Genomic DNA, 26,423 nt, shown 5'->3' on the forward strand with positions numbered 1-26,423 from the left:
CAAAGATGATGTTTTTTCCTTCTCTCAACTGCACAATTGATTAGTTATTGCCAGCTAAAGGTGTAAATAGCTTCTGCACAAGCAGGTTCAACACCCTGGGTAATGCATTTAATAGTTGGACTAAAACCTGAAATAGATTCACTGCTCTGCTGAAATAAAAGCTCCTCTCTAGCTGTTACTGATATTATGCCAGGGGATGAATGGCCTATATGTTTTAGGCTGACTATCAATTAGGGTACTGAACAGGCAATCACATGATCCATAGTCAGCTGCTGCCACATACACTGAGAACACTACAGTTCAGTACAACATCTAGCTCAGTAAATTGGCCATTATTTAGTTATTTGCTTACATATGCTTTGTTTTTAAGCAGTTTGCAAGACCTGAGCAGGGTTGTTGATGACAGGACTTTTAGTGGTCTCTCATTCATAGGGCTGCCATAAGATGAAGCTGATTTGTCAGTGGTTAATAACAGCAAACCTTTCAGAGATCAGGAGTGGAGGAACAGTGGCTCTCTTTTGGGTGAACAGGAAGAATCAGAAATGTTTTTTTCTTTATTTTTCTCAATGTTTGCTAACCTTTTTTCACTCTTTACCTCTTTGATGTACCTCCTTCTCCATTTTCCTCTTGGAAACTGTCTTTGTAGATGCAGTGTTCTGCCTGGTCAGGCTCTTCTCCCCATGAGGCATTTCATCAGACAACTCCTCAGCACATAAACCAAGGCTGAATAACTAGCATCTTTGTTCTTTCTTTGGGGTTTGCTATAATTCTAAACACACTAGGAGTCCATTAGTTCTTTTACTGAACTCAGCACTGTTTTATTGCCTGCCATTTTAGAACTATGCCAAGATAACATGGGACTAAACTGTAAACCAACACCTCTTTTATGAACATTTTGAAACAGTCAACTGTTAGCTAGGCCTTGCTGTGATTTTGGTAGTTAGCATTAGTACATATTGTCTCCAAAACAGATGAAGTTATTTGTTCCCAAATTGATTACATTTTTTTTCTGTACGTATGTGCTTTTTTAAAAAAAGTTATTCTGCTGTCTGTACTGCTTGACATGGGAAACAGAATCTAGTCATTGTTATCCATGATAGTTTAAATGCACTTTAATTTATTTTATTCAGCCTCCCATTATTCCAGTGCACTAAAAAAAGACTGTGTATGTTTGGCATTAATCATAAGCCTCTAATTTAACAGAAATTTCAACATCATTTTTGAGAAATGATTCCAGGAATCCTGCTGAATAAGTACAAACACTTTTTTTCCCTAGAGAGAGCTGCTTTGTACTTGCCAATACTGTCATCTCTTAGATTCCAGAACTCTAGAAGAAATTGTCATGACCATAGCCTATATATTCTGCTGTGCCCACTTCCTTTCCCTGCTTATAATGGCTTTAATAACCTTGCCACAGATCCTTTCCTGTGGATTAACAGCCATTTGTAGGTTAATGTTCTGATGCTGTAACTCACTCTGTCAGCTCCTCCAAGTTGCTCATTAATCCTTAGCTACATGCTCTGCTACGGACAGAATGCCTTACGGCTTTGATATGTTCAACTGGCCATATTCTATTTTGTAACACTATCACTGGACAGATTTACTGGGGTCACCATGATCCTTTCACACAGCTACTTTGAAAACGGTCCACATGTAAGGAATTTTTCTGATCAGTTCTATATTTTTTTCCTTTATTGTTTCTTCAGAATATAATTCGGCATGGAAAATCTGTTTTAAAAATGCTTAATTTAAAGCAGGAATACAGATATTTGTGTACCATTGAACGGAATACAGTACATTATATATTGAGGGCCAGAAATGAATCATCTGCTGGCCATGTCAGCTGGGATTTGGAGAGCTGTAGTCCAAAACAGTAACTTTTCCAAACTCTGGGAATTGATGGTCCAGCCATTTAAGGTAAAGCATTTGTAACTGACCCACCAGTGGTGCTGCCTTTCAGCAATGGTGGGATTGGGTGCTCCTGTGCTGACAGCAGCAGTTGCCTATTGCAAACTGGCTATTGATGAGGAGCCAGACTAAATGTGCCAAACTGCAGAAGTGGAGGGTGACACTGATGGAGGATCTCTCAGAGACAATGGCAGTGGCACCATAGCTAACACCATAGTTAACATTCAAAGATATAGTCATGTTAATCTGGACTATCAGTATGCAATGGGATCTTGCAGCATCTTTCAAACTGTGTGATAGAAGCTGTAGCATGAGCTTTCATAATCTCGAGTTACTTCTTCAGACGCATGGGATCTGCATGGGACCGACTCTATGAAAGCACATGCTAAAGTTTTTTGTTTGTTTGTTTTTGCACAGCTATTCTCAAAGGGGCTGCAAGATTTGTTTGCATACTTGTTAGTACTGTGCAGAAGGGGCACAGTAAATCTCTTTTGAATATCTTTTACTGTGAAAACCTTTATGATGCAACAATCTAAAATGATAAGAGATAGTGCAAAAAGATGACACTCCTAGGTTGGATGGCACTCAACAAGCTACTGAGGTACAACTGGGGTACTGAGAACAACCACGAATAGTGCTATGGCTCATGTCACAGCAGGGTTCAAGCCAAAAGGATATTCAGCTGCTGTCATGATCAGAGGTGAAAGGAAAATCTGAAGGTTCACAACATATATTATATGAACACTGAATCTGAAAAGCATGAATCAGGGAAAGCTAGACATAGTAAAACTAGAGATGGAATGTATAAACATTGCAATTTTGTGTCAGATAATTAACAGTGGCCTGTTACAGACAGCCAAAATAAAGCTGCTTCGAGTCACAGTGGAAGTATGGTGTTTCAATGATGCATGCGTCCTAAGAGTCCAGAAGCCACACCAAAGCCACGCTCCAGTTCTTAGGGCTGGAGCGTGGCTTTGGTGCAACTTCTGGACTCTTAGGACACATGCATCATTGAAACACCATACCTCCACTGTGACTCGAAGCAGCTTTATTTTGGCTGTCTGTAACAGGCCAGTGTTTTACTGAATATGTAAGAAGAAATAGTGTGGAATTAATATGAGGAGAAATGTAGCAAAAGCAGTCTGGCCAAATAATATTAATAAGACTTCAGGGAAAACCTGTCAGTATAACCATAACCCAAGTTTATGCTGAGAAGAAGAAGAAATTGAAAGATTCTGTGCAGGAGTCCACCAAAGCAGGACTTCTTGTTCATCATAGGCAATTGGAATGTTAAAAAAAAGAGCAGAATGAAATATAGGAAAATTTGTCCTAGGATCGAGAAATGAAGCAGGAGAGTGACTGACTGAATTTTGCAAGACCAACAGTTTGTTCATCACAAACACATTCTTTAAGCACCCCAAGAGGTGACTATATATATGGACAATACTTAATAACCAATATAAAAATCAAATAGACTGCCTGATTGGAAGCAGCAAGTGAAGAAGCTACATTCTTTCTGCAGAAATAAGACCAGGAGCAGATTGACACAGACCATGAACTGCTAATATAAAAAAATTAAAGTAAAGCTAAAGAAGAATGCTAAGTCAAACTTCATGCTAAAATACAACCTGAAGGACATACCTGTAGAATTTAAAGATAATGTGAAAAATAGATTTGCACTTTTAAGCGTAATTGACCAGGAGCCAGAAGAACTCTGAAGTTAGGAAGACTGTCAGGGAGGAATGCAAAAAGACACTATATTCAGCCAAAAAAAGTTGAAGTCTCAATGAATGACACATGAAATTCTTCAAGAAATTAAGAAGGAAAAGTAAAAAAATGACAGAAATAGGATCAGAACCCTGGATGCACCTGTTCAATGACTTGTACAAGGGAACAAGGAGAATTACTACAATAACCCATGTGGAGAAATCGAAGATTTCTAGTAAAGATGATTACACATCACTTCTGATATCAGAGAGAGTGTTGCTCTGTATACCAGTTTCCAGAAAGAATTAAATAGAAATTTTAGTTGCATTTATGTCCTGCTTACCTTTGGCAACTGATTAGTCCCAGTGGGAACAGATTGTTGGACTAGGTAGACCTGTAGTCTGATCTTAGCTTTTTATGTAACTGAGGCCCAAAACAGATGGTACAAAAAAAGTGGGTCTTTCAAGGAGTGGATTAAATCTGGTCCTACCGGCTGCCCATTTGGGACCATGGCAACGGCCAGCTTTGGGAACAGGCTATCCAGTTGCCACAGTCCCAGCACAATTGGCACCAGAGCAGCCAGAAGCCACTTCTTCAGGGCCATCCACTTCAACCCTGAGAGAACAACACGAAAAATAACTACATCATCTCCCTCCACTTTCAGGTTTCTCTTCTATAGGTCTCCAGGAACTGGCAAGACTTCCACCATTTTGGCTTGTGCTAAAGACCTTTAGAGTGTTTAGAGTGACTTTAACAGTTACTCTCGCAATATCTGGAGAGAAATTGATTTTCCCAGCAACAAATACGTTGTAGTCAGCTGTACACACAGCCTGAAAGGTTAGTTAGTTTCTAAAAGTAACTTTTTATGTAACTCATAGCAAAGCCAAAAAAAACCCATGCAATCTCACTCTCATCGGTGCCACAAAATATTTTCTTATGGATGAAACTGACGGACAGAAGGGCATCTTGAAGACAGATTGGGGCTATAGTGAACATGCCAATGTGCCTTGTAGCCAGCTGAAAAAGAAGCAGAAAAGATCTGCTCTTTTTTGGGCTGGGGAAAAGGTAGCTTTTTCCGCCCTGTTGCAGCCACATGGCAGCTTCAAGCTGCTCCAGCGGCGTGCGTTGTATAAATGCCATGCCACCAGAGTGCCTTGAAGCCACTGATATCTGGGCAGTCGCCCAACTTCTGGACAGCTTCAGGGTGTAAAATGCCATGCTCCGATGACTCCAGGGCAGTGGTTTAAAAGGGACATCTGTTTGAGCACTTAATAACTCTTTGCATTATATTTTGCGCTTTAATCCCTGGAATGGAGACATGTTAAAAAGCTTAAATGTAAAGTGTGAGTCCATGAAAGTTTGTGCTGGAAATTTTTTCTTCCAATCAAACGTATACTGGATTAATTTATTCCTTTTTATACTAAAGTGGACTAACACAGAAATTTCTTTGTATACTTACACATATAGATAAACATAGTTTCTAGCTTTAAAAAAAATCACTCTCCTGAGGGTTGTGGCTATGGAAACTATCATGATGAGTGCCTGTACTTCATAATTTACCATGATACCACTGGAAACACATGTAGTTCTTTAGGACACAATACAAATGGCAGACTTATTATTTTACATATCTTGTTAAACTGAGATGCTAGTGATTTATTTTGTTGATTTAATGGCCACAAAGGATGGGAATGATTACAACTTTAATAATTCACAATACTGCACAAAATCAACACCGTGTCATCAGCATGCCCTTGGCTACAATAAACTTGATTGCATGATTTAGGAAATATTCCAAGTCCTTGTGAGAGGAATTGAAAATGTGTGGTCCAAAATGGAATATTTGTCTGATGAAAGCTGAGGAAGCCCAGTGTAACAGCAATATAGCTATATATTTCTGTTATGCTGAAAAGCTCTTTGGAGCTTGATAACTTGTCTGTGTCTTTAATATCCAAAAAGAGCTTATATTTTTTATCTGTTATTGATGTTAGGTTTTACAGGCTTCTCCATTTTATTTTCATAATATTTTAAACTTATTTAACACTATTTTATTCCAGTCTGCTTTTGATGGTTTAGTAGCTTTGTGTTCCACTAATGGTTTAATCTAATGCTACTATAATGTTAGTAAAAGTTGTTTATTATTTGCATTGTTTTAATAGCTTGAAATCTTGTTGTATTGTTGTTTTACTGATTACAATGTAATCTTTGGGAGAGTGGATCCCTTTAAGGGAAGATTTTAAATAATCTGTTAAATTCATTGATGATTAGTTGTGATGGTGATGATGATGCTTATCATCAGCTATGAAGTGCTTAAACTGTTAAGTACCACACAAATATTTCAAAAGAACTTGAACTCTACCGATGGATAAGCCAGATTGGCTAACTGCTACAAGTCTTGAGACCCATTTTCTGCTTCTGGGACCCCTTAAGGCCACAGGGACTACCAAAAATAGAAAACAACAAGGATGACAAAAGAAGTTGCCAAAATTCTGCTTCTGGTTTGAAAAAGTGTTTTCAACCTTAAAAATGGTTCAGCATCAAAAATGATGTTGAACCATGCAGGATTGCAAGTTTGTTTAAAGATGATTTGCCACATCTGGAGACTTGTGCAAACGACAATTTGTTGTTGTTGCTCAAGTCATTTCTGACCCATGGTAACCCTAAGGCGAACCTATCATGGGGTTTTCTTGACAGGTTCTTCAAAAGTGGGTTGCCATTGCCATCCTCTGAGGCTGAAAGAGTGTGTCTTTGCCCAAGGTCACCCAATGGGTTTCCTTGGCTGAGGCAGGATTCGAACCCTGGTCTCCCAGTTTCCTAATCCAACACTCAAACCACTTCACCACGCTGTCCCTGACAAAAGGCAGCTTACCCCCCTTTTAAACCAAAAAAGGCAGTTGTAGGCTCTGTGGCTTTATTTTTTGCCACCCTAACTTAATATTTTAATTTTCTAAAATGGATATGGCAAGTAAAGTCTACACCAGCCTCCCACAACCTGGCAGCATCTGATATGTTGCACTGCAAGGCCTATTGCAAGGCCTATTATCCCCAGCCTAAAGGATCATTCATTATATTGACCAGAGATTATGGCAATTGTAAACTAACGCATATGAAAGCCACTGGATAGGAAAAGGCTGACTTATGTATTATGGAACAACAGACACTTTATTTTATCCTCTGACTTTGTTGAATATTTTTGTAGCATTACTTGCCTTTTAGTATGTGTTCCATTTTAAGTTTTACTATTTTTCTATTTAATAGCACCCAGGACAGGCCGTTAACAGTATAGCTCATAAATCAGCACTCCCAGAACGGTAGGCTTAGTTGAGAAATCTGCATAATCAGAATGTATCCAAGGGAACCAATTTAAGTTTAAGGATGCTTTTAAGAGCCATGATGATGGCTTGATTAGAATGGTATCTCTTCTCAGTTGGGAGGTCTTTCTGTGTTTTTCTCTTGCTTTTAGAGCACTTGAATCACAGTTCCCATTCAGATTTATTATTGTTGTTATTATTATTATGCTGACAATTTTGCATTGTTGGGCTAGTGCTGTTTACTTTTAGTGTCTTGGGTTAGCAAATAGTATGAACTTGAATGAACAAGAAGGTGGAAGGAGTACTAAAGAATTACATGCTGTGATTTCTTTTGGCTCAGTATTTTATTTAGGGCCACATCTCTTTCTTTTCTCCCTGTAAGAGCCTAAAGCAGCAGTGGAAGTGGATAGATTTAAAGGGAACTTTTGTATCTGTAAATACTTTTTTCCCCTGCCCCCTCTATGCATGTACACTTTGCATTCACAACACATCTCTAGAAGGGCAAAAGATGGGGTGAATGTTTGTCCATACCTTTAAGGATGACTGGTACACCGCTTTACCCTATGATGCTGCAGTGGAGAGATGACTGCCTGGGAATCATAAATCAAGAGGGTTTTCCTCCTAGGGTTATGAAACAAAATTGCTACTTTTATTGGACTCCTGTATCTACTATTGCCTTTCAGAAAATATCATAGAACAAAAAGAAATGCTGCTTTGTAAGTTTTATTTTGTTTACAGTAATCATTGTTTTAGCTTCAGCCTAATCAGGTTGAGAAATTATTTTAATGCATTCCATATCTGAAAATCCCATTGCCAAGGGCCAGTAGAATGCATACAGTACAACACACTAAACTGACATATCAATTTAAATGCCACCATTTAGATGCTTCCGTATGATTTTTAAAATACAGGAGTACAGATTATCATTTTCCACTACACTTGCATTGTTTCAGTGGCACTCAGAAAGAAGTTCCAATGACGTTCTCATGAGCTGTTCATGGAGTCTAATCGTGTATGCTATTTCCTATGATGTGCTTGCTTTTACTCAAGGAAAAATTGATTTATTGACAGGGAAAAAATCATTTATACTAGCAAGATAAATGAGGCAGAAAAGTCAGCATGGTGTAGTGATTTGAGTATTGGACAAGGACTCTGGCACACCCAGATTTAATCCCTGCTCAGCCACTGAATGACTTTGGGCTAGTCATACTCTCCTGTGATAGGTTCACCTTTGCATCACTATGAATCAGAAATGACTTGAAGGCACATAAAAACAAAATGGGGGCAGTTCCATTAGGCTCAATCACATATCTCCGTAAAAACTACCTCATCTTACCAAAAGTAGCATTATTGCTGGTGAGAAAATCCCATGGTCTGACAAACATTTTTTAGGATGGAATTCACTGCTTCAACTTCAGCTGTCTTCCTCTGTTCCTTGAAAAAACAGGAGTCTGACGGCACCAGGGGATCTGTTTCCCTTTGCAGGTTCTTTATCAGTGCAAGGAAGATGGAACTTAATTACCTCTGGTGGATCCACTCAATTCTAGTTGAACACTACTATCTTCAAGATCTCCTAGCAAAATCACTTAAATAGTAATTCTCACCACCACTACCACAACCATCACCACCACTATCCCACTTTTTGAAATAAGAATTGGGATTCAAGGTGGCTTACAAAAATTGAAACAGAGAATATAATGAAAATACTGGATTGTGATGAGGCTAGAAAGCTGTACTAGTCCAAACCAGGATAGTTAAATGTACCAAAACAATGTTCAAGGGTGGCATAAGAAGAAAGGCATTTATCTTTCTCTCTCTTAACCTCTTGTTGTTTGTTTGTTTGTTTGTTTTCATTGAAGGAAATTCTGTATGGGCATTTAAAGATGATGCTCTGGATCAGATTTGGGTGGAATATCTTTACTTCAACATATTGCATCGGTTGGGTCAATAAAGCATTCCAGTACCACCACCACCCCCATCAATAGATTTATTGGGATAAATTATGTTCCAGGATTTTTTAGATACAGAAAAAAACTGCAAATGGCTGGGATTTGTTTGACTATTGATAGTGCTCTGGGACAGGAATAGGAATCATGTGGACCTCTAGCATGTTGTTAGAACAGTGATTCCCAAAGTGGACAGTACACCCTCCCAGGGACAGTGGGAAAGTCCAGGAAGGGTGAGGGGAAAAGGTGAAGCAAAGGGACCTTCAGTTAAAGCATTGATATGCAAGAAAGACAGGGGGACCAGCTGCCTTTAGGTCCATAGTGGGGATGAGGAGTTAGGTGATGTGGTGGCAGCAAAAAGGAGCTTTCACATATGGGACTCTGTTTCCTGTAATAGTAATAATAGTAATAAAAAATTATTCGGTCATTGACCAGTATAACTCTGTTTAAACTTTATGAATTTTGCTGGTACTTGTCTGGCAGATTGGAGCTGCAATGCTGCTCCTGCTTCTTTTTATCAGACAGGCTAAGAGAAGAAGTAGCAGAAGAAACAATGTTTGAGGTGGGGATGACTGAACCTGTGTTGGGAACACACATCTCTGAAGGAGGGGGTGGAGTAACCAGGGTCAATTCTTCTAAAAAGTCCTTCAGATTGGGTCCTTCCTCACCAGGGAGAAGCTTCTCCCTTTGCATCTGGTCACTATGGGAGCAGCAACCAAGCAGTTGGTTAAGCAATGATTAAGAAGCCTCTTGCCTGTGCCAGTCTTGTGACAAAGGCCAGCATAGCCGAGAGGAGTCTTAGTTGGTGCTCAACTGGCTGCTTGGTTACTGTTCTCTTTGCAGCCTATCACCATGGGAGCAGTAACTGAGCAGCTGGCTGGCTAGCCTTCTTTTTGCTGTAAGATTGGCATGAGTGAAACAGAGGAGCCAGTCTGGGTGGCTGCTGCTACCATTTTCACATGAGAGGCTGAGGAAAGGAGGTGGTGGTGAGCTGGGCACAACTGAGGTAGACACCACAGGCCAGCTAGCTGCTGCACAAACAGTAGACCTAATGTCAAGAAATAGGTGTTGGGAACACGGGGGTTGTTGCCCAAGAGGAAAGGGGGTAGTATACCAAAAAAGTTTTGGGACCACTGTTTTTGACTGTAGCACCTAACATATTTCATCATTGGCTATGCTAGTATGGTTGCTGGAAGTTATAATCCAACAACATCTGGAGAGCTGTATGGTTTCCATTCGTGTACTATGAGATCTATTGCTGTACAACTATTTCTATCTAAATTCTGCCACGAAAAACACACTTGGAACCCACTACTTTTAAAACTGATCTATTATCACAACAATGTTTTAACAGATCTGTGCTCTTTTATCAGTCATTTGTGCAGCACTTCTGAGCCACATTTTTGTTAAGACTGTTGTATCAGTCATTCATTGGGTAACTGGAGAGAAGACTGTCAGCTTCTTAACCAAAGTTGAATCAAATGACATTCAGCGACCTGACAGAAACTCCACAAAAGCTATGCTAATGACCAAAACACTGCCAAACTAACATTTGGCTCTTCTGACTATCATAAATAAGTTGTATAATATTAGCCAGCAAAATGTCTGTCCAAAACACACCCCAGTTCTGAAATTGTGACATTATTAATGTGAATCAGTGTGCAGACAATTACAAGCCATGTACAAGGTACCTTGACCAGACTTTTTAAAACTAGAAATGAATTTGGTACTAATTTCAAAGCATGCAAAAAAAAAATGAAATCAGAGTCTATATCCACATGCTTGCCAACATGCAAGTAAAAATACCAAAGGCATAAAACTGACCTTGAGTGCATTGCACTTTTTTCTTACCTTTCAGAAATTGAAGCAAAGGAAGCCTGTGACTGGTTGCGAGCTGCTGGGTTCCCTCAATATGCCCAACTGTATGAAGGTACGTTTTGGGGAAAGGGCAGTACCTGCCACTTTTAATTCATTATGGGGGTGGGTTTTCAGGGAAAGGTGTCATGTTAACTTCAGTAGCTCAGCTAGAGTTGGCCCTAGCATTAGGTAATTCCTCAGGCAGTAAACATTGAAGAGTAAAGCAAACAGAGCAGTCTGTGTGTCTGTGCCCACTGGCCCTAGCTTGCTCCTGTCTGTTGCAATGGGAGACTATTATCCCGTTGCATTCATGAATTAGATTCAGCTGCTAGTGTTCTCAGCTTTTTAAAATGAAATCAAGGATGACACCTTCATGTCTGCCTCTGGCAGTAACATACCTTGGCCTGGGCCTGGCTTCTGTGTACAGTGGTCCCCCCAGATTCACAGGAGATACATTCCAGGGCCCCCCCAAATCCAAAATTTCACAAATAGTCAAGTCCCGTTGTCCCCAATGGTGTCATTGGGGACAATGGGACTTGACTATTTGTAAAATTATCTCCCTCCCATACCGGCATCTTCCCCCTGGTGCTGGAGACTTTAATCGGAGCCTGGATCACCAGGGCTTGTAATCAATCCCGGCAGCTATCAGGACTCTCTTTCCCAGAAGTGCTCAGGGCCCAGCATGTGCACACCCCAGCCTCTCCATCACAACCAATGGGTGCACGAAATGGCAATTGGCTGCGGGGACTAAAACTGCAAGTGCTAAGGCCACAAATCCAAAGGGAACACTGTATGTTGGAAATATCACTTTCTTGAGAATTGCTAGAAACTCAGGAAAGTGGGAGAGATTGTTTAATCTCACTAGCAAAGCAAACACAGCGAAATATGGGTGAGCAGGAAAACTAGGTCCACTTTATCTCCCAGTCCCACGTGTCCCCAATAAAAACACAAAGTCACTTGGTTAAAGTGAATAATACAACAAGTTTACTTACAGAATCATGTGGTATGAAGTAACACACAGGTCTAGCTGTGTTGCAAGAAAAACAAGGTAGGAAAAAGTAGGTTACATACATCGTAGAAAAGTTTCTTCTCAGCGTGCAAGGAAGCCATGTTCTTCTGAGCATGAGAAGCCAAGAGAGGGATAATAGCGACCCGTTCTCTCAGGGACAAAAGGCAAAGGTGTGCTCTAGGGTAAAAAGGAAATGAAGGAGGGGCTGTGAGTAAACAATAAGACTACCATAGACATGCATTACTAGAAGGTCTCAGCATGCAAAGTTGCTATATCCCAACACTGTATAAGCATTCCCATCTTCCAAAGTACTCAGAACAAAATGCTTTGATGTATGCTGAAGAGCAAACTGCAGTGAAGCGCTAGAGATCTTAAATATCAGCTTTGCAGTTTAGGCTGCTTCTTGGCCCTGTTTTGTTAAGTAACTGACATTGCCTGGAGTACCAATGCACAGCTTTGTCTACTACACCTTATTTGCTAGCAAAGGCAGGACTGGGCATTGCCACATCCACCAGGTTCTGATCAAAAGTGAATTGAAGTTACTTCTCCCTGGAGAGTGGACAAATCTATCAATCTTGCTTTCTCCCACATTCAAATGTTATAAATTTTGGTAAATTCTGATCAAGAATGAACTGAACTGAATTTTTCATCCATCCATAAATCTCTGTTGGTTGTCCTACCAGTTAGTTTCCTAGCATCATTCAAAATGTTAGCTTGTTACCTATAAGTCCTAAATCCCTTGGGACATTTGACATGCTATCCCTCATATTGAATAATAGAGTAGTGGAGTTAAAGCACACAGAATCAAAGCACCAGTGTTTTGGTTTTGTTTGTTTTGTTTTTAGATTAGCAGGGCATCATCTACCACCCTCCTCAAGTTCTCCTTTTCTCTCTCAGTTTAGCTGCACTCTTCCCAGTAACCTGGGGGAAGTGGCTTTGTCATGCAGCAGTGAGTAGTTATGAGCAATTCCGGTTGGAATTGCTCGTGTTCATTGGAATTTACATACTAGGAGAAGGACTGGAAAGGCTTGGAGTCCTCTGGTAAAAATGCATTGAATTTTGAGTACAAGTGGAATGAGGGCTGCTGGATCCTTAACCAAAAAGGGAGAAAGTGTTACCCATGCAGTTTGAAATTATGTGAGTAACTTTTTAAAAATAAATAGGAGACACATGGTGAGCCATTTGGTTTGTATGGGGGGGGGGGGGGGTTGTCCTTTGCTGCAGTTCCAATCCAGATTGGCAGAGCTGTAGCTGCAATTTGCATAGGAATAAAGGCTCCCACTTGTACCAATGGGAGCTTTACTTATAACATAGGATCCTAATCTGGATCTGGACTGCCATGGGAGACAGTCTTAAAACACCATTCTTCGCCACTATTGCCAGAGTCCCATTCCAAATCTACCCTCATGCTACCATTCATGTAGCTGTTAATTACATGAATGGCATTTTGTCTAATTTGGCTCTGTGTCACAAATGTCAACTCTCTGGTTATAATATTACAGTGTCATTGTCAGAGGAGCCCTTCTGTTACATTCAGCTGGTGGAAAAGGCTTACTTAAATTTCTGAACAGTTTTAAAACACCATATAACATTTGTGAGGGCAATGTTGTATTTTTATTATTAGCTTCTTTGGTCTCTTTAATAAAATGAGAAGGCTAGGGAATGAATTTAATAAAATAATGATAAATTAATTACCTATCTGCTCAGGTTATTTCATGTATCTTTTATAAGGAAGGGTTTGGTACAGCATCATTCATAGAATCATAGGCGCGTTACAAACCGCCTAAAAGCGGGCAGTCTGGCGCCGGCTCCATTAGCTACACCGAGAAGCCCCAGCGGCCAGATCGCGAGGCTTCCCGGCGCAGCTAAAAAGGAGCGCCGAAATGGCGCTCCTTTTTGGGCCCCGGAAGTGGCGCCACAAGGCGCGAGGCGCGCACTCGTGGTGTCACTTCCGCTGTGCCACGTCTGGACGCTGTGCGTCCAAGACGTAAATATAGCAGCGCCCATGTGGACGGGCGCTGCCATTTACTACACGCTCCGCGCGTCCTAAGGAGAGGGGCAGTTAGGAAGGTGAGAACCTTCCTAATCCTAGCATGCCCCTTCCTAACCCTAGGACATGCGGAGTGCGTACTAAATGGCGGTGTGTAACCCGCCACAGAATCATAGAATAATAGAGTCAGAAGAGACCACAAGGGCCATTGCCTGCCTTGTTTTTGTCAAGACGACAAAAACATGTTCAAAGATGTCATTGCAGAGCAGATGGTCGTACTGTCTATTACAATAATGAACAGCAACTCTTTATAGTATTGATCAGAATAATAATAATAATAATAATAATAATAATAAAACTTTTATTTGTATACCGCTTTTCCATCTGATCAAAGTGGTTCACACTATGCCTATGTGACATATGTCACAATACAAAGCAATACAATACATCAAGCAGTACAATATATCAACAGTTACATCAACAATATTACACAGTTCAATAAAAGTCTAATACCATATACAAAAAATTTAAAAACTATCAGTTGTGATTGGGCATCCAGATCTTAATTAGGGTGTTCTATCTCTAGAGAGAATCAGGGGGGTATGCTATCTGAAAAAGATAAGTTTTCAATGCCTTCTTAAAGGCTTCCAGTGTGGAACATAGTCGGATCATTTCAGGAAGGGCATTCCAGTGAGCGGGAGCTATAGCCGTGTAGGCTCTCTGATGAGTAGCTACTAATTTTACCCTGGGGTATTCAAGTAGGTATGTCCCCGATGTTCTGAGGGTGCGGGGTGGATTATGTAGGGAGAGGCACTCCCTCAAGTAACTCGGGCCCAAGCCATGTAGAATCTTGTTAGAAGATTGAAAAAATGACTCTTCTGGTACTGTATTTAAAAAATGACATGTTGGCATTCAGTTAGTTGACAGTTCTTAACATTTTATTCTATTTAAAAGGGAAACTTGTATAATCCAAAACAATATTAATGGGGGGGGGGGGGGGAGAGAGAGTTGGTTGTATTTGCATTTAATTTGAAAGTACATCCAGCATATCCAGGAAGGAAATAAGTTTTCCTCACTCCATTAATCATGTTTTTTCTCTTGTAGATTCCCAGTTTCCTATTGACATTGGTGCTGTAAAGAAAGATCATGATTTTCTTGACAAGGATCTTGTAGAACCTCTTTGTAGGTAAAGTGTTTATCCTTTTTGACACTATTATTTTTATACTCTTTGTAATATTTTAGCACTTCACAGCATATGGTGTACTTTACTAATTTTGTTGTTGTTGTTGTTTTGTGCCTTGAAGTCAACTCTGATGTATGGCAACCCAACCCCCCTTTCTCCCATCCTCCATTGTGCTGATCAGAGGTTGCTACTTTTAAATGCTGTTGATTACTCTTTATTAGAAAAGTGACATATTACTAGTGCATACATACTAGTATGCACTAGTAATATGTCACTTTCCTAATAACGAGTAATCAATAACATTTACAGCATGTGCTACTTTTAAACATAAATTTTAAATTTTAAATACATATATTTTTTTAAAAAATTAAATACACACACAGCCACAGACACAAATGACCCAGATCCCCCCCCCCCCCCAAATGACTACCACAAGAACAAAATTTTAGGGACGATAAGTAAATCTTACTCATTACATTAGAATCTTCATTAATGTCACTAGTGTTTTATTTTGCAAATATTCTGCAAAAACTATTATGCTGTTGTTACCAGCACCACCCTAAGTAACATGTTACCTCCTGAATCACCTCCAAGTTTTGGGAGCAACAGAAGATGGTTCTAGATGAAATGTAGAGAAGCTGTAAGGACACATGAGATAATTTCCTGATTCAGAACCTAGCCCAATAAATAAATAAAATAGAGATTACTATTACTACCTATTTATTTATTATTTCCCTAATGACATATCTTTTGAAGGTGATGATGGGGCTAAGGAACTATAACCGTGAGTGGTTTATGATGATGTCAGCAATCATGTTGTGTACATTTTAAAATTAAATACTCGATGAGCCCTCAACCATTGTACCAAAATCTCAGTGTGTGGGAAGTGAAGTTTATAATTTCCCTCTGCGGGAAACAGTCATAATTTCCCTCTATGGGCAAAAAATCTCATTGATGTCAATATGAGCTTTCCTCCTAATGCTATTTGCCACAGCAGGATGGCATTTCATGGAGATTATGAAAGAGGAGGGAAGTCTTAAATCTCTCCTGCATTCACTTTACAGTCTTGACAACAATCCTGCTACCAATATGCAGCTGGTATTTAATTAAAAAAACACAGGCAGTTTGATTGCAAATCCCATTAACATCACATGTAAGCCAGAACTACTGGTCAGTGGAAATTCATGTTTGTGAACCAGAGCATCTTCCAAACAGCTGCAAGACCTCAAGAGAGATTTGAAGCAGAGAAGAAGTGGGTAAGAGGAGAACATTTAATCCTTTCTTTCACCCCACATTTTATGTACAGTGCTTCCTATCTGTCCCCATTTCCACAATCCAGGGTTTCAGATATGTGCTTGCCACATTATAGGGTTAATCAGCTGAGAATTGTGAGAGGAGTGGAAGCAGTAGGTGGCACTCTTTTATATCTATCACTACTCTTGTGGAAGGCAGATCCTTCCAGACCTAGCCTAAGATAAGCTTACCATACTACCTTAAACACACATCCAATTTTATCTGATTTTAGAAGCTAAGCAGATTGGAGCTGATTTGTACTGGGTTGGAAGATTGCTAAGGATCTCCAAGTAAGGCTAGAAAAGAATCTTCCCTAAAAATGTGAAGAACCATCTACTGGGCTATATGGACCAATGGCCTTACTCTGTATAATGCAGATTGTTATGTTCCTGTGTTAATTTGTGGACAGGAATGTAATTGAGTCTTCAATATCCAGATACAAACACTGCCTGTTGTGTAAGATTTATTTCTTTTGTACAGCATGGCTGTTACTCTGTTTTAACATTCCACTTGAGGAACTTTCTTAATCCCTTACGATTTTCAGGACAGAGTGATCAGCAATGAAGCCAAATAGATATCCACCACCACCACATTAACTGTTACTCTGTGGTGATTCAAGTAAAAAAGGAATAGTAGATTCAGTAAGCATATCTGTTTGAGAAGCTAAAATATGGTCTTGCCTAAATACCTAAAAGCAAGAGGGGCAAGAAGTTGTAATTGCCAAACCCTTTCCCATTTAATAAGCTCCTGCTGCATTCTTATGATGGAATTTCTTGATTGTGTGAATCAGTTCTGTCCAAGGGTTGTGTTTTTGTACCCATTTTTAGAAATCTGAACCAATTCAGATGCCAAATGGCCAAGGGACCTTCACATAGATCGTTGACATGTCTTGATGGGAAGAAATGGCTGCAGAACAGCAATAATGTAGGAAGCCTCCTGTATTGCTGCATCTACTATCTCTGAACCTTGCATGTCCTGGCCTGGATTCCCTTTACAGCTGCTCAACAACAGCTGCAGGCTGGAGTCAGAGGAAGTTGTAATTTGGACCAATTTTAAGGTGTCAGAACAGGGAGATGGGGTAAAGGGCCACCCAGAAGGCCACCCAGTTTTAAGAAGTTTTGCTTAACAATATTATTACATTTAGTATGAATCATGTGGCATCACAAACTGGACACAGTGTTTTGAGGGGACAATGCTTAGCTTCTCAAACAGATCAACCATTCCTTTTTGTTCTCCATCCAGACTAAAAAAGCACAACATGTACCAAAAATGATTGTTATGAATGGGTGCACACATGCCTGGATTACAGTTTCTTTTGGCATGCTACAGGCAAACAGCAACCTGGCTCCATACCTCCTACTGCAAGCAGACCTTTGGCATTTAAGCTAATCTGTTGTAAACTAGTCTATTGTTGAAGAAATTTTAACTACTCTGGTGCTCATTCTTTCATGTTGGCAATGTTGCATTTAAACTGTTTTGGTTTTATGTTACACATGTTAATGAAGATGTTGCTTTTAATTTCATTTTAGTACTGTTGGCCAACTATTGGCCAATGAGTGGCATTTTTGGCAGTAAGGTGGGGTTTAAATTAAATTAAACTGATGAAATTAAAATTGTCCAAGCTGGTGGTCATCCTATCAAAATAAATTCTGGAGTTTAACTACATTATGTGTGACCTTCTTTTATTTGTCCTGAATTTCCCACCATTTATCTTCAGTGGCTGACTCTTGGTTCCACATTTTTCATATCACAGCTAAGATCGAACATTGCTCTAGCACAGTGTAACTCTACACTCATGTAGTTAAGGTTGAACTACACCATCCTTTTGCTGAATACCAACATCATACAATCAATTGTATGCACTTTCAGAACTTAGATTATGGAACTGTGAACTGAATACAGATGTTAAACCATGGCTACAAAAAAAGCCAATACAGTACATTCGCCTAAAGTGCCACAAGAATGTCAGCTCATGTGTAACATATATTTGGAGGAAAGGGGGGAACAGATTTCTGAATTCAAAACCTAACTCATAAAAGCAGTTTGTCCTCACTTTGTTCAAATTGCCATTGACTATTATTTCTAGTTTCCAATTATTCCTGCTTAGGATCTGACTCTGATTCCATTGATAGATGTGAACAGATGGAGAACTCTATCTTCTATTGGCATGTCAAGAGGGTATGAGAAATCCAGGCAGACTGTATTTAATTGGAAACTCTGTTGACATAACGGCAACCATTAATTCTTTTGTTTCATTGGCATGATCTGTTTCAAAATATTGGAGAGACCCCAAAAGATATGTCATCATCTATCTAGCTTGAACTATGGACAGCTAAATCAGTAAGCTGGAGTTTGGTTACTGACTCCATTAAAGTGAAACCCTGAGTCTACAAGAAAGGGTTCTCTTTTAATATCTAGACATTAGAACAAAATGTAGACAGGAAACTAAAATCTATGCAAGTTTGTTCAGGTTTATTGGTGCATTTTAAAAGGAGAAATCAGTGGCACTCTTGTACTTCATTGTTTATTTCACTTTCTTTCTAATATTAGGATTTTCTATTATGTCCATCAGTTTATCACATTTGGTGGGGCAGAGCTTGTAAAAATATGTGGTTTTCTTATATGAAAGTTCATTTCTGATCAAGATATTGGTTATCCATCTGTCAACCCATCAGCCAAATGATTGATTAAACTGGAAGAAATGGATTCCCATAACAGTGTCGTGCATCAGAATTAGTGTTGCATAATCCCCTTACTATTTTTTGCTTTAGAGGTGTTATTTAAGTTCCAGTCATACAAAGAAACGAAAACCAAAATCATATAGAGCCTATTAAGTTAATTAATGAGAGTCTAATCTTTGGATCTTTCTTTGGTTGTAGACGACTGAACACGCTGAATAAGTGCGCCTCAATGAAACTCGATGTGAACCTCCAAAAGAAAAAGGTAAGTAAACATGGATTCAGAAATGTACTTTATGTGAGCCAGAGGTTTTTTTTATTATGTCCTAAAATTATAGCTAGAATTGAACTTATTTTTAACCACTGAACTTCGAATAGCACATGAAGACGAATTGTAGTTCATTATATATTCAGCAATGTTTTATAGGGCTTATTTTAATGTAAATCATACAGGTATTTGATGTCACATTGTAAGAGGAATGGAGAAAAGGACTAACAGAAGTTAAACTGTCAAATGAAAGTTTACCCAAGTATTTCATTACAGATTCTGCTCATGTAGTGTAATCGTACTATGTTGAAGGGAAATCTTTTACCTATGACTACCATGGCCCTATTACTCCTGTCTTTCCACCCTCTTTCTCCTGCCTGATGTTATCTTTAGCTGAATTTTTTAAAAAAACACCCTATATTGGAATGTGAAGTTGAAAGCTATCATGGCCGGCATCCATAGTTTTTTGTGCATTTTTCAGGCTATGTGGCCATGTTCTAGAAGAGTTTCTAGAACATGGCCACATAGCCCAAAAACCCACAGACAACTATATTGTAAGTTTGAATTCTGATTCATAGATGCAGATCATAGAAAGACTCTATAATAAGAGAGCCATTGCTAGAAGACTTTGCAAAATAAAAATACAGAAGCTTATATGTTGTCTGATTAACATGATACTACTCTTAAGTACCTTCTCTCACACCATTGTCTGTTGCTGTAATGGTTACAGGGCATGATCCCCTGTCAGATAAAAAGCCCTAAACATTTTTCATTTGTAGGTATGTGTGCATGTGTGTGTGCATGTGTGTGTGTGTGCTGTTTTATGAAAATAAGTCGTGTTTACAACCTCCTTGTGTAACACAGGCATTATTGTAGGCTTAAGGGTTTTCGAGAAGGAATGCAGAAAATGTCATTTGATATGGAACATTTTGTAACAGCGCCAACAACATTTTATTTACAAGCAACGCCTGTCCCCGGGGCTCTTTTTAATCAGTACAAACATACAGTGCAAACCATTGCTTTTAGAAACATTGTGCATATCTGGTTCTCTCTAAATGTTTAATTCTTTTTTCTGGTTCTGAAGTAGCCAGCTGGATAGGAGGTTGGGTGGGAAGGGTTGGCTTCGCATGTCGTCTTCTCATGTGAACCTAAAACTCACCAACATCCTTTCTAGATAAGTGGCTGAGTCTGGCCTATTTTGAAACAAACCCATCCCCCTTCCCCATTTTTCCCACTCCCTTCAAACAGTGATTGATATCTCAGGGCTGTTATCCTGAGTGGCTGGAGGCAAATAAATATAAAGAAGGAATTCTGTTTCATATGGTCGATGTGATTTTCCACATTTGAGTTTGAGGAAACAGACATCTCCTGACTCACCAAATAATTTGCAAATATCAGTTCAGATGCTTCTCCTGGGGCAATCTTAGCATTGGGTACTGGCAACCATTGGGTGGGATGGGGTGCCTTAGGTTCTGTTCATTTATTAAAGAAAACCATGGTGCTTCTGCAGTTTCTGCTGTTAGGGTAGCCTCCTGCATAATCTCTTGTCACCTCCAGTTTAATCTATATGGCCATATTAAACTATCACTATGAGATAGTCCTAATTTGAAGATTGAAAGACAGCCCTTTTAATGGGAGAAATGCACTGGCTCTGGAATTTGTACTTAATTGATAGAGCCAGACAAAGAATTTCTTCTGTTTTCAATATTGCAGTCAACTTACCACCTCATTCCAAGGATGTTGTTCCTGTGCTAAACTTGTATCTGGCAGCTGTAATGGACTGGATGAGGGAAAACAAACTGAAGCTTAATCCTGACAAGGCAGGGGTGTTTCTGGTCAGTTGAAAGACAGGTCTGGGAATAGGGATTCAGTCTATGTTAGACACATGGGTTACACTCTCCCTGAAAATTCAGGTTTGCAGTTTAGGGGTTCTGAATTCAGCTCTGAGCTTTAAAAAGTGATCAGGAGTGCTTTTGCACAGTTAAGGTTAATGTACCAACTGCACCCATTCCTTGAAAAGTCAGATCTGGCAACAGTGATACATGCCTTGGTTACATCCCATTTAGAATACTATAGCGCTGCTTTTGAAAAGTGCTCAGAAATGTGAGTTGGCCAAAAGAGCTGCAAACAGGTCATCAGCTGGGGCTAGATACAGGGAGGACACAGCTCCCTATTCGCAACAGCTCTACTGGAACAAATCAGAGTGCTGGTTTTAGCCTATAAAGCTTGGTTCCAGGTTATATGAATGACTGTATCTCCCTTTATGAGCACTTTAAAGCTGTGAGATCACCCAGAGAGGCCCTTCTCTCTGCCCACCATCCTCTTGAGTGTGTTTGGTGTAAACAAGGGTGAGGGCCTTCTTGGTGCCTGCTCCCAAACTTTGGAACTCCCTCCCTAGAGAGGCCAGGATGGCCTGCCCTCCTCTATTTTTGGCAGGTAAAACATTTTTGTGCCATCGTGCTTTTTTCAAATTGATGATTTTAAATGCAATTCCCATTTTGATGTTAGTATGTAGTTTTTAAATACATTTTACTATTTCAGTGTTTGATATCTTTATCTTCATGAATTGTTATATATATACTTTTAAAATCTTTTGTATTGATTTTGTATTTGTTCTAAATTTGCTGTTAGCCATCTTAAGGTCCCATATCAGAGGAAAAGGTGGGATATAAATAAATAAAATAAACAACAATAATAAGTTATCAGTTACTGGTGGGTACACTATGACAATATTTAAAATTGAAACACTGGGGGCGGGGTCTTTATATGGGCCATTAGCTCTGAGTGCCTCAGCAACCCCTACTGTGTTGAAAGCATTAATTATGTTCTCAGAGAAACAGACAACAAAAAGTCTAAATAGAACAAAAGGTTAGATTGTCCTGTGCAAATTAACTTGAGGAAAACTGCTCTAGCTTCAATAGTTAAACTCTTTTTAGATCTAAAATTATGTGGAGTCTACTAACAATTGATATTTCAGGTATATTGAGCATCAGTATGCCTTTTAGAAAGATATTGTCTACTCCAATTGAATGTTGGTGATGTAATACTGATAATGCTTTCTTATGGCTTGTGATGTAAGTGTGTTCAGTGGTTGCCTCCTTCTGGTTGGAGGTATTACAACATATTTATTTGGTATTTTGAAAAAAACTTTGGCACTGGTAGACACATGTGTTCTTTTAAATGTTATTCTTGCAATGTGGGATCTAACTGATTACTGGGTATGCTTTTACAGTTTCTCAATGATTTAGACTACAAGATTTGAAAGATAAGCATTCACTATCGTTCAGTGGTCAGAAGATTTTGTTGCCTTAGCTCCACATGAACATGTATTTTCTACACACCATCTTCAAGAAAATGTATTCTTTTTTAAATATGGTCAGCTTGTATTAATACATACACCTAGCATTTATTCATATCCTGTGTGTTTCATTTTTCTTTTTTCTATTTCATTGTAGTCATACTTTAAAAGTCTGGTGTATATATATATGTGTATATATATATATATATATATATAGAGAGAGAGAGAGAGAGAGAGAGAGAGAGAGAGAGAGAGAAATGTTTGTTGGGTGGATTTGTAATTGGTTTACCAGCCAAACCCAAAGGATGCTCAGCAATGGCCCCTCTTCATCCTAGAGGGTGCCACAGGGTCCTGTCCTGGGCCCAGTGCTATTCAACATCTTTATTCATGAACTGGATGAAAGAATAGGGGTATGCTTATCAAATTTCCAGATGAAACCAAATTAGGAGGAGTAGCTAATATCCCAAAGGAGAGGATCAGAATTCAAAATGACCTGAATAGATTAGAAAGCTGGGCCAAAACTAACAAAATGAATTTGAACACAGAGAAATGTAAGGTACTGGTCAGAAAAAATAAAATGCATAGATACAGGATGGGGGATACCTGGCTTAACAAGACTACATGTGAAAGGGATCTAGAAGTCCTAGTAAATCACAAGTTGAACATGAGTCAGCAGTATGATGCAGCAGCTAAAAATGCCAATGTGATTCTAGGCTGCATTAATGGAAATATAGGCCCTCTTCAGACGGGCCTTTGCGGCGCTCCCGTCACATGCTAGGAGTTGGCCGAGGGTGCACTGCCCATCTTGGCCTCACCCCTAGCACGTGACGGGGGCATCAAAATGGCAGCGCTGCCATTTTGATACAACGGACACTTAGCATCCACACGGCCCGATGTCATAAGGACGTCACGAGTGCGCCACTGGCACACTGCAACATTCTTATGGTGCCGCAAGAAGGACCTACTTTTTGTGGGTCCTTTTTGCTGAGCTAGGGAGCTGCGCAGTTTGTCCGCTGTGGCTCCCTCACGCAGCAAAACAAGGCACGGGCAGATCGCCCTTTTTGGGCGGTCTATATCCCGCCATAGTGACTAGATCAAGGGAAGAAATAGTGCCACTCTATTCTGCTTTGGTCAGGCCTCATCTGGAATACTGCAGCCAGTTCTGGACACCACAATTCAAAAAGGGTGTTGTGAAACTGGAGCATGTCCAGAGGAGGGTGATCAAAATGGTGAAGGGTAGGGAAACCATGCCTTGTGAGGTGAGCCTTAGAAAGCTGTGTATGTTTAGCCTTCAGAAGAGATGGTTAAGAGGTTATATAGTAACCCTGTTTAAGTATTTAAAGGGGTGTCATATTGAGGATGGAGCCAGCTTGTTTTCTGCTGTTCCTGAGAATAGGACCCAGAACAATGTATGCAAGCTATAGGAAAAAAGATTCCACCTCAGCATTAGAAGGATCGTCCTGACAGTAAGAGCTATTTAACAGTCGAACACACTCCATTGGAGAGGGGTGGAATCTCCTTCTTTGGGAGTTTTTAAACAAAGGCTGAATGGGCATCTTTCGGGAATGGTTTGATTGTGAGTTCCTGCATGGCAGGGGACTGGACTGGCTGGCCCGTGTGGCCTCTCCAAATCTGTGAGTCTATGATACTTTTATGCCATGCCATGCCAAGTTATGGTCCCCATTCCATGTCTTTAAAATTTCTGGAAATTTTATGTGCAATTAAAAGGCCAATAATTAGTGGTGAAGCATATATTTTGGATTCAAAAGGTTTGAAAGCAGGGTGACCAGATGTTATAACAGCAAAGGAGGACAGTGGAACATGTTCCCCAAGAGTTTGATGGAGTCTCCTTCTTTGAAGTTTTTTAAACAGAGAGGCTGGATGGCCATCTGGTGGGGGTTTTTTATTGTGAGTTCCTGCATGGCAGGGGGTTGAACTGGGTGGCCCGTGTGGTCTTTTCCAACTATGATCCTATGAGTTCACAGGGCTACGAACTCACCTTCCCAGTGAAACTTTCATATCAGTATAATTTGTAAAATCAATTTCTGGGATCGATCCTATCTGTCTTTGTTTATTCCATCACTTGCCAGACACTGTCTCCTCCATCATCCTCTTCAACTATGAAAATCTGACAGAGTGCTTTGGAGGCAGATGTCTGAGGAAAAAGAAGGCATGCCACTTCCATTTCAGTCAACAAGACTGGGAGCTTTCTATCACATTTGCTCCAGCTGGGGATGACAGCAAGAACAAACAAGCAGGGGAAAGGTTAAGAAGACTTTAGGTCACCTGTTGACTTATGGTGGCACCATGAATTTCGTAGGGTTTTCTAAGGCAAAGAATACTCAGAGGTGGTTTTGCCAGTTCCTTCCTCTGAAATATAACCTACAGCATTTGGCATTCATTGGCAGTCCCCCACCTGAGTACTAACCAGGACTGCTTAGCTTCCAAAATCAAACAGGATCTGGTGCCTTTAGGGTATTTACGCTGGCTGCATAAGTATAGGAATGGGTAATATCTCTTCACGTAGTAACTGCTACCAGTGGTGCTATCAGGATTTGACTTCAAAGCAGGTATCCAAAGCCCCACTTGGGACAGGAGGATCCCTAGTTATCAAATTTTAATGGAAGTAAATTAGTAAGTGTTACTTGATAGAGACACCCCCTGCCTAAAAACTTAAAACCAGAATCCACCATTTCCAGAGTGCAACATGGCCCCCTATTCATTTAACAATAATTTGTTGACAAGACCTGGAGTTTTAGGGTCTGGTTATATTACGTTCTAATTCTGGTTAGAAAGCTTGGCAAAGTTATATTTTCAAGCATCTCCTTCAATACATTATAAAAACAGTAGCAAAATAAGCAGAAGAATAGCCTTTTATTAAAGGCCAATCAAGAATGAAAGGTGTGAATCTAATAAGGCTTCTGTGAGGCATATTGGGAGAGAAGAAAAGACAAAAACATAATTAACTTGAAATCAATGGCCAAAAAAATCTACATAATCAAACTCCTTGCTCCAGCTATTAGACTCCAAACTCCAGTCATAATGAAGTTCCCTTACAATGAAAGGTGAAAATCATGCAGCTCTCCAGATGTTTCTAAACTGCAATTCCCAGCATTCATCATTTTGGCTATATTGCTTATGGCTCTGCAACTTGCAATCCCAACAGCATCTGGAGTGACTCCGACTCCTCCTTTATATTAATGTGTAGGTGGGAAATGCCCACACATTGTTCAGATAGAAACAGCTGCAGTTGAAACAGACATCTTCTGCAGCTGTGGGGTCATAGCCTTAGTAAGGAAAAAATGAGGGGGAAATGATTAAAATGGAACTACATCTGTACATTTTCCTGGCATTCACATCCACCAAAGGGAACTATGTTTTCAAGTCAAGTTTTATTTGTCTTTTAACCAACAGTAACATGACTAAGAATAGAAAATTAGTTGTGGAGGTTTATCCAGACTGGTGATTTGTGCTGGTTTGTGTCACACAATTTAACATTGCTTCTTGACTGTTTGCAATGCTTCAATATCCAAATTTTAAATGTGGCACTTTATAACATAGGTTGTGACAGTGTTTATGGGCATGCCTAACCTCGGACCCTTCACATTTGCTGTCTCCTTTTGTTACTTCAAAATGCCCCTTGAAAATTAAAGTTATTATTTAAAATTAAAATGTTTCAGAAGTTTAGTGAAAGAAAGGCCAGGTTCTTCTGTGTTTTCAAAGGAGGTTTAATTTTCCCTGTCACCTCTCCTACTCTTGAGAACGGTGTCTGGGAGAACAAAGCCAGCCTTGTAAATGCTTCTCTATTGGCTTCTCCATCGCTCAACTGAGCAACCACAGCTGTGGTTGGAGTCTAAGCAAAAGGAACACCAATTGTGGATGAAGAAGGAATGTTGATGGCCCTGGGGTCTTACCCACATGGCATTAGCATTGAAAAGAGATATTCCCCTTACTAAGTGAAGGATGGCTAGGAGA

The 26,423-nt window shown here is 39.8% G+C and overlaps 1 protein-coding gene across 3 annotated transcripts in view; it reads left to right on the top strand.

Annotated features, from left to right (window-relative positions):
- STARD13 (StAR related lipid transfer domain containing 13) overlaps positions 1 to 26,423 on the top strand; it is a 167,586-nt gene that overhangs the window by 97,437 nt on the left and 43,726 nt on the right. For all 3 annotated transcript variants that reach the window (XM_089512512.1, XM_089512509.1, XM_089512511.1), the window contains exons 2-4: positions 10,731 to 10,802; positions 14,833 to 14,914; positions 19,084 to 19,147. In XM_089512512.1, coding sequence (XP_089368638.1) covers positions 19,115 to 19,147 — 33 coding nt within the window. In that variant the 5' untranslated portion in view covers positions 10,731 to 10,802; positions 14,833 to 14,914; positions 19,084 to 19,114. The remainder of the gene's footprint in view (positions 1 to 10,730; positions 10,803 to 14,832; positions 14,915 to 19,083; positions 19,148 to 26,423) is intronic.

Source organism: Sceloporus occidentalis, unplaced genomic scaffold, assembly GCF_023333645.1.
Source record: "Sceloporus occidentalis isolate IW3139 unplaced genomic scaffold, rSceOcc1.0.p SCAF_2, whole genome shotgun sequence".
NCBI classification, from domain to species: Eukaryota; Metazoa; Chordata; class Lepidosauria; order Squamata; family Phrynosomatidae; genus Sceloporus; species Sceloporus occidentalis.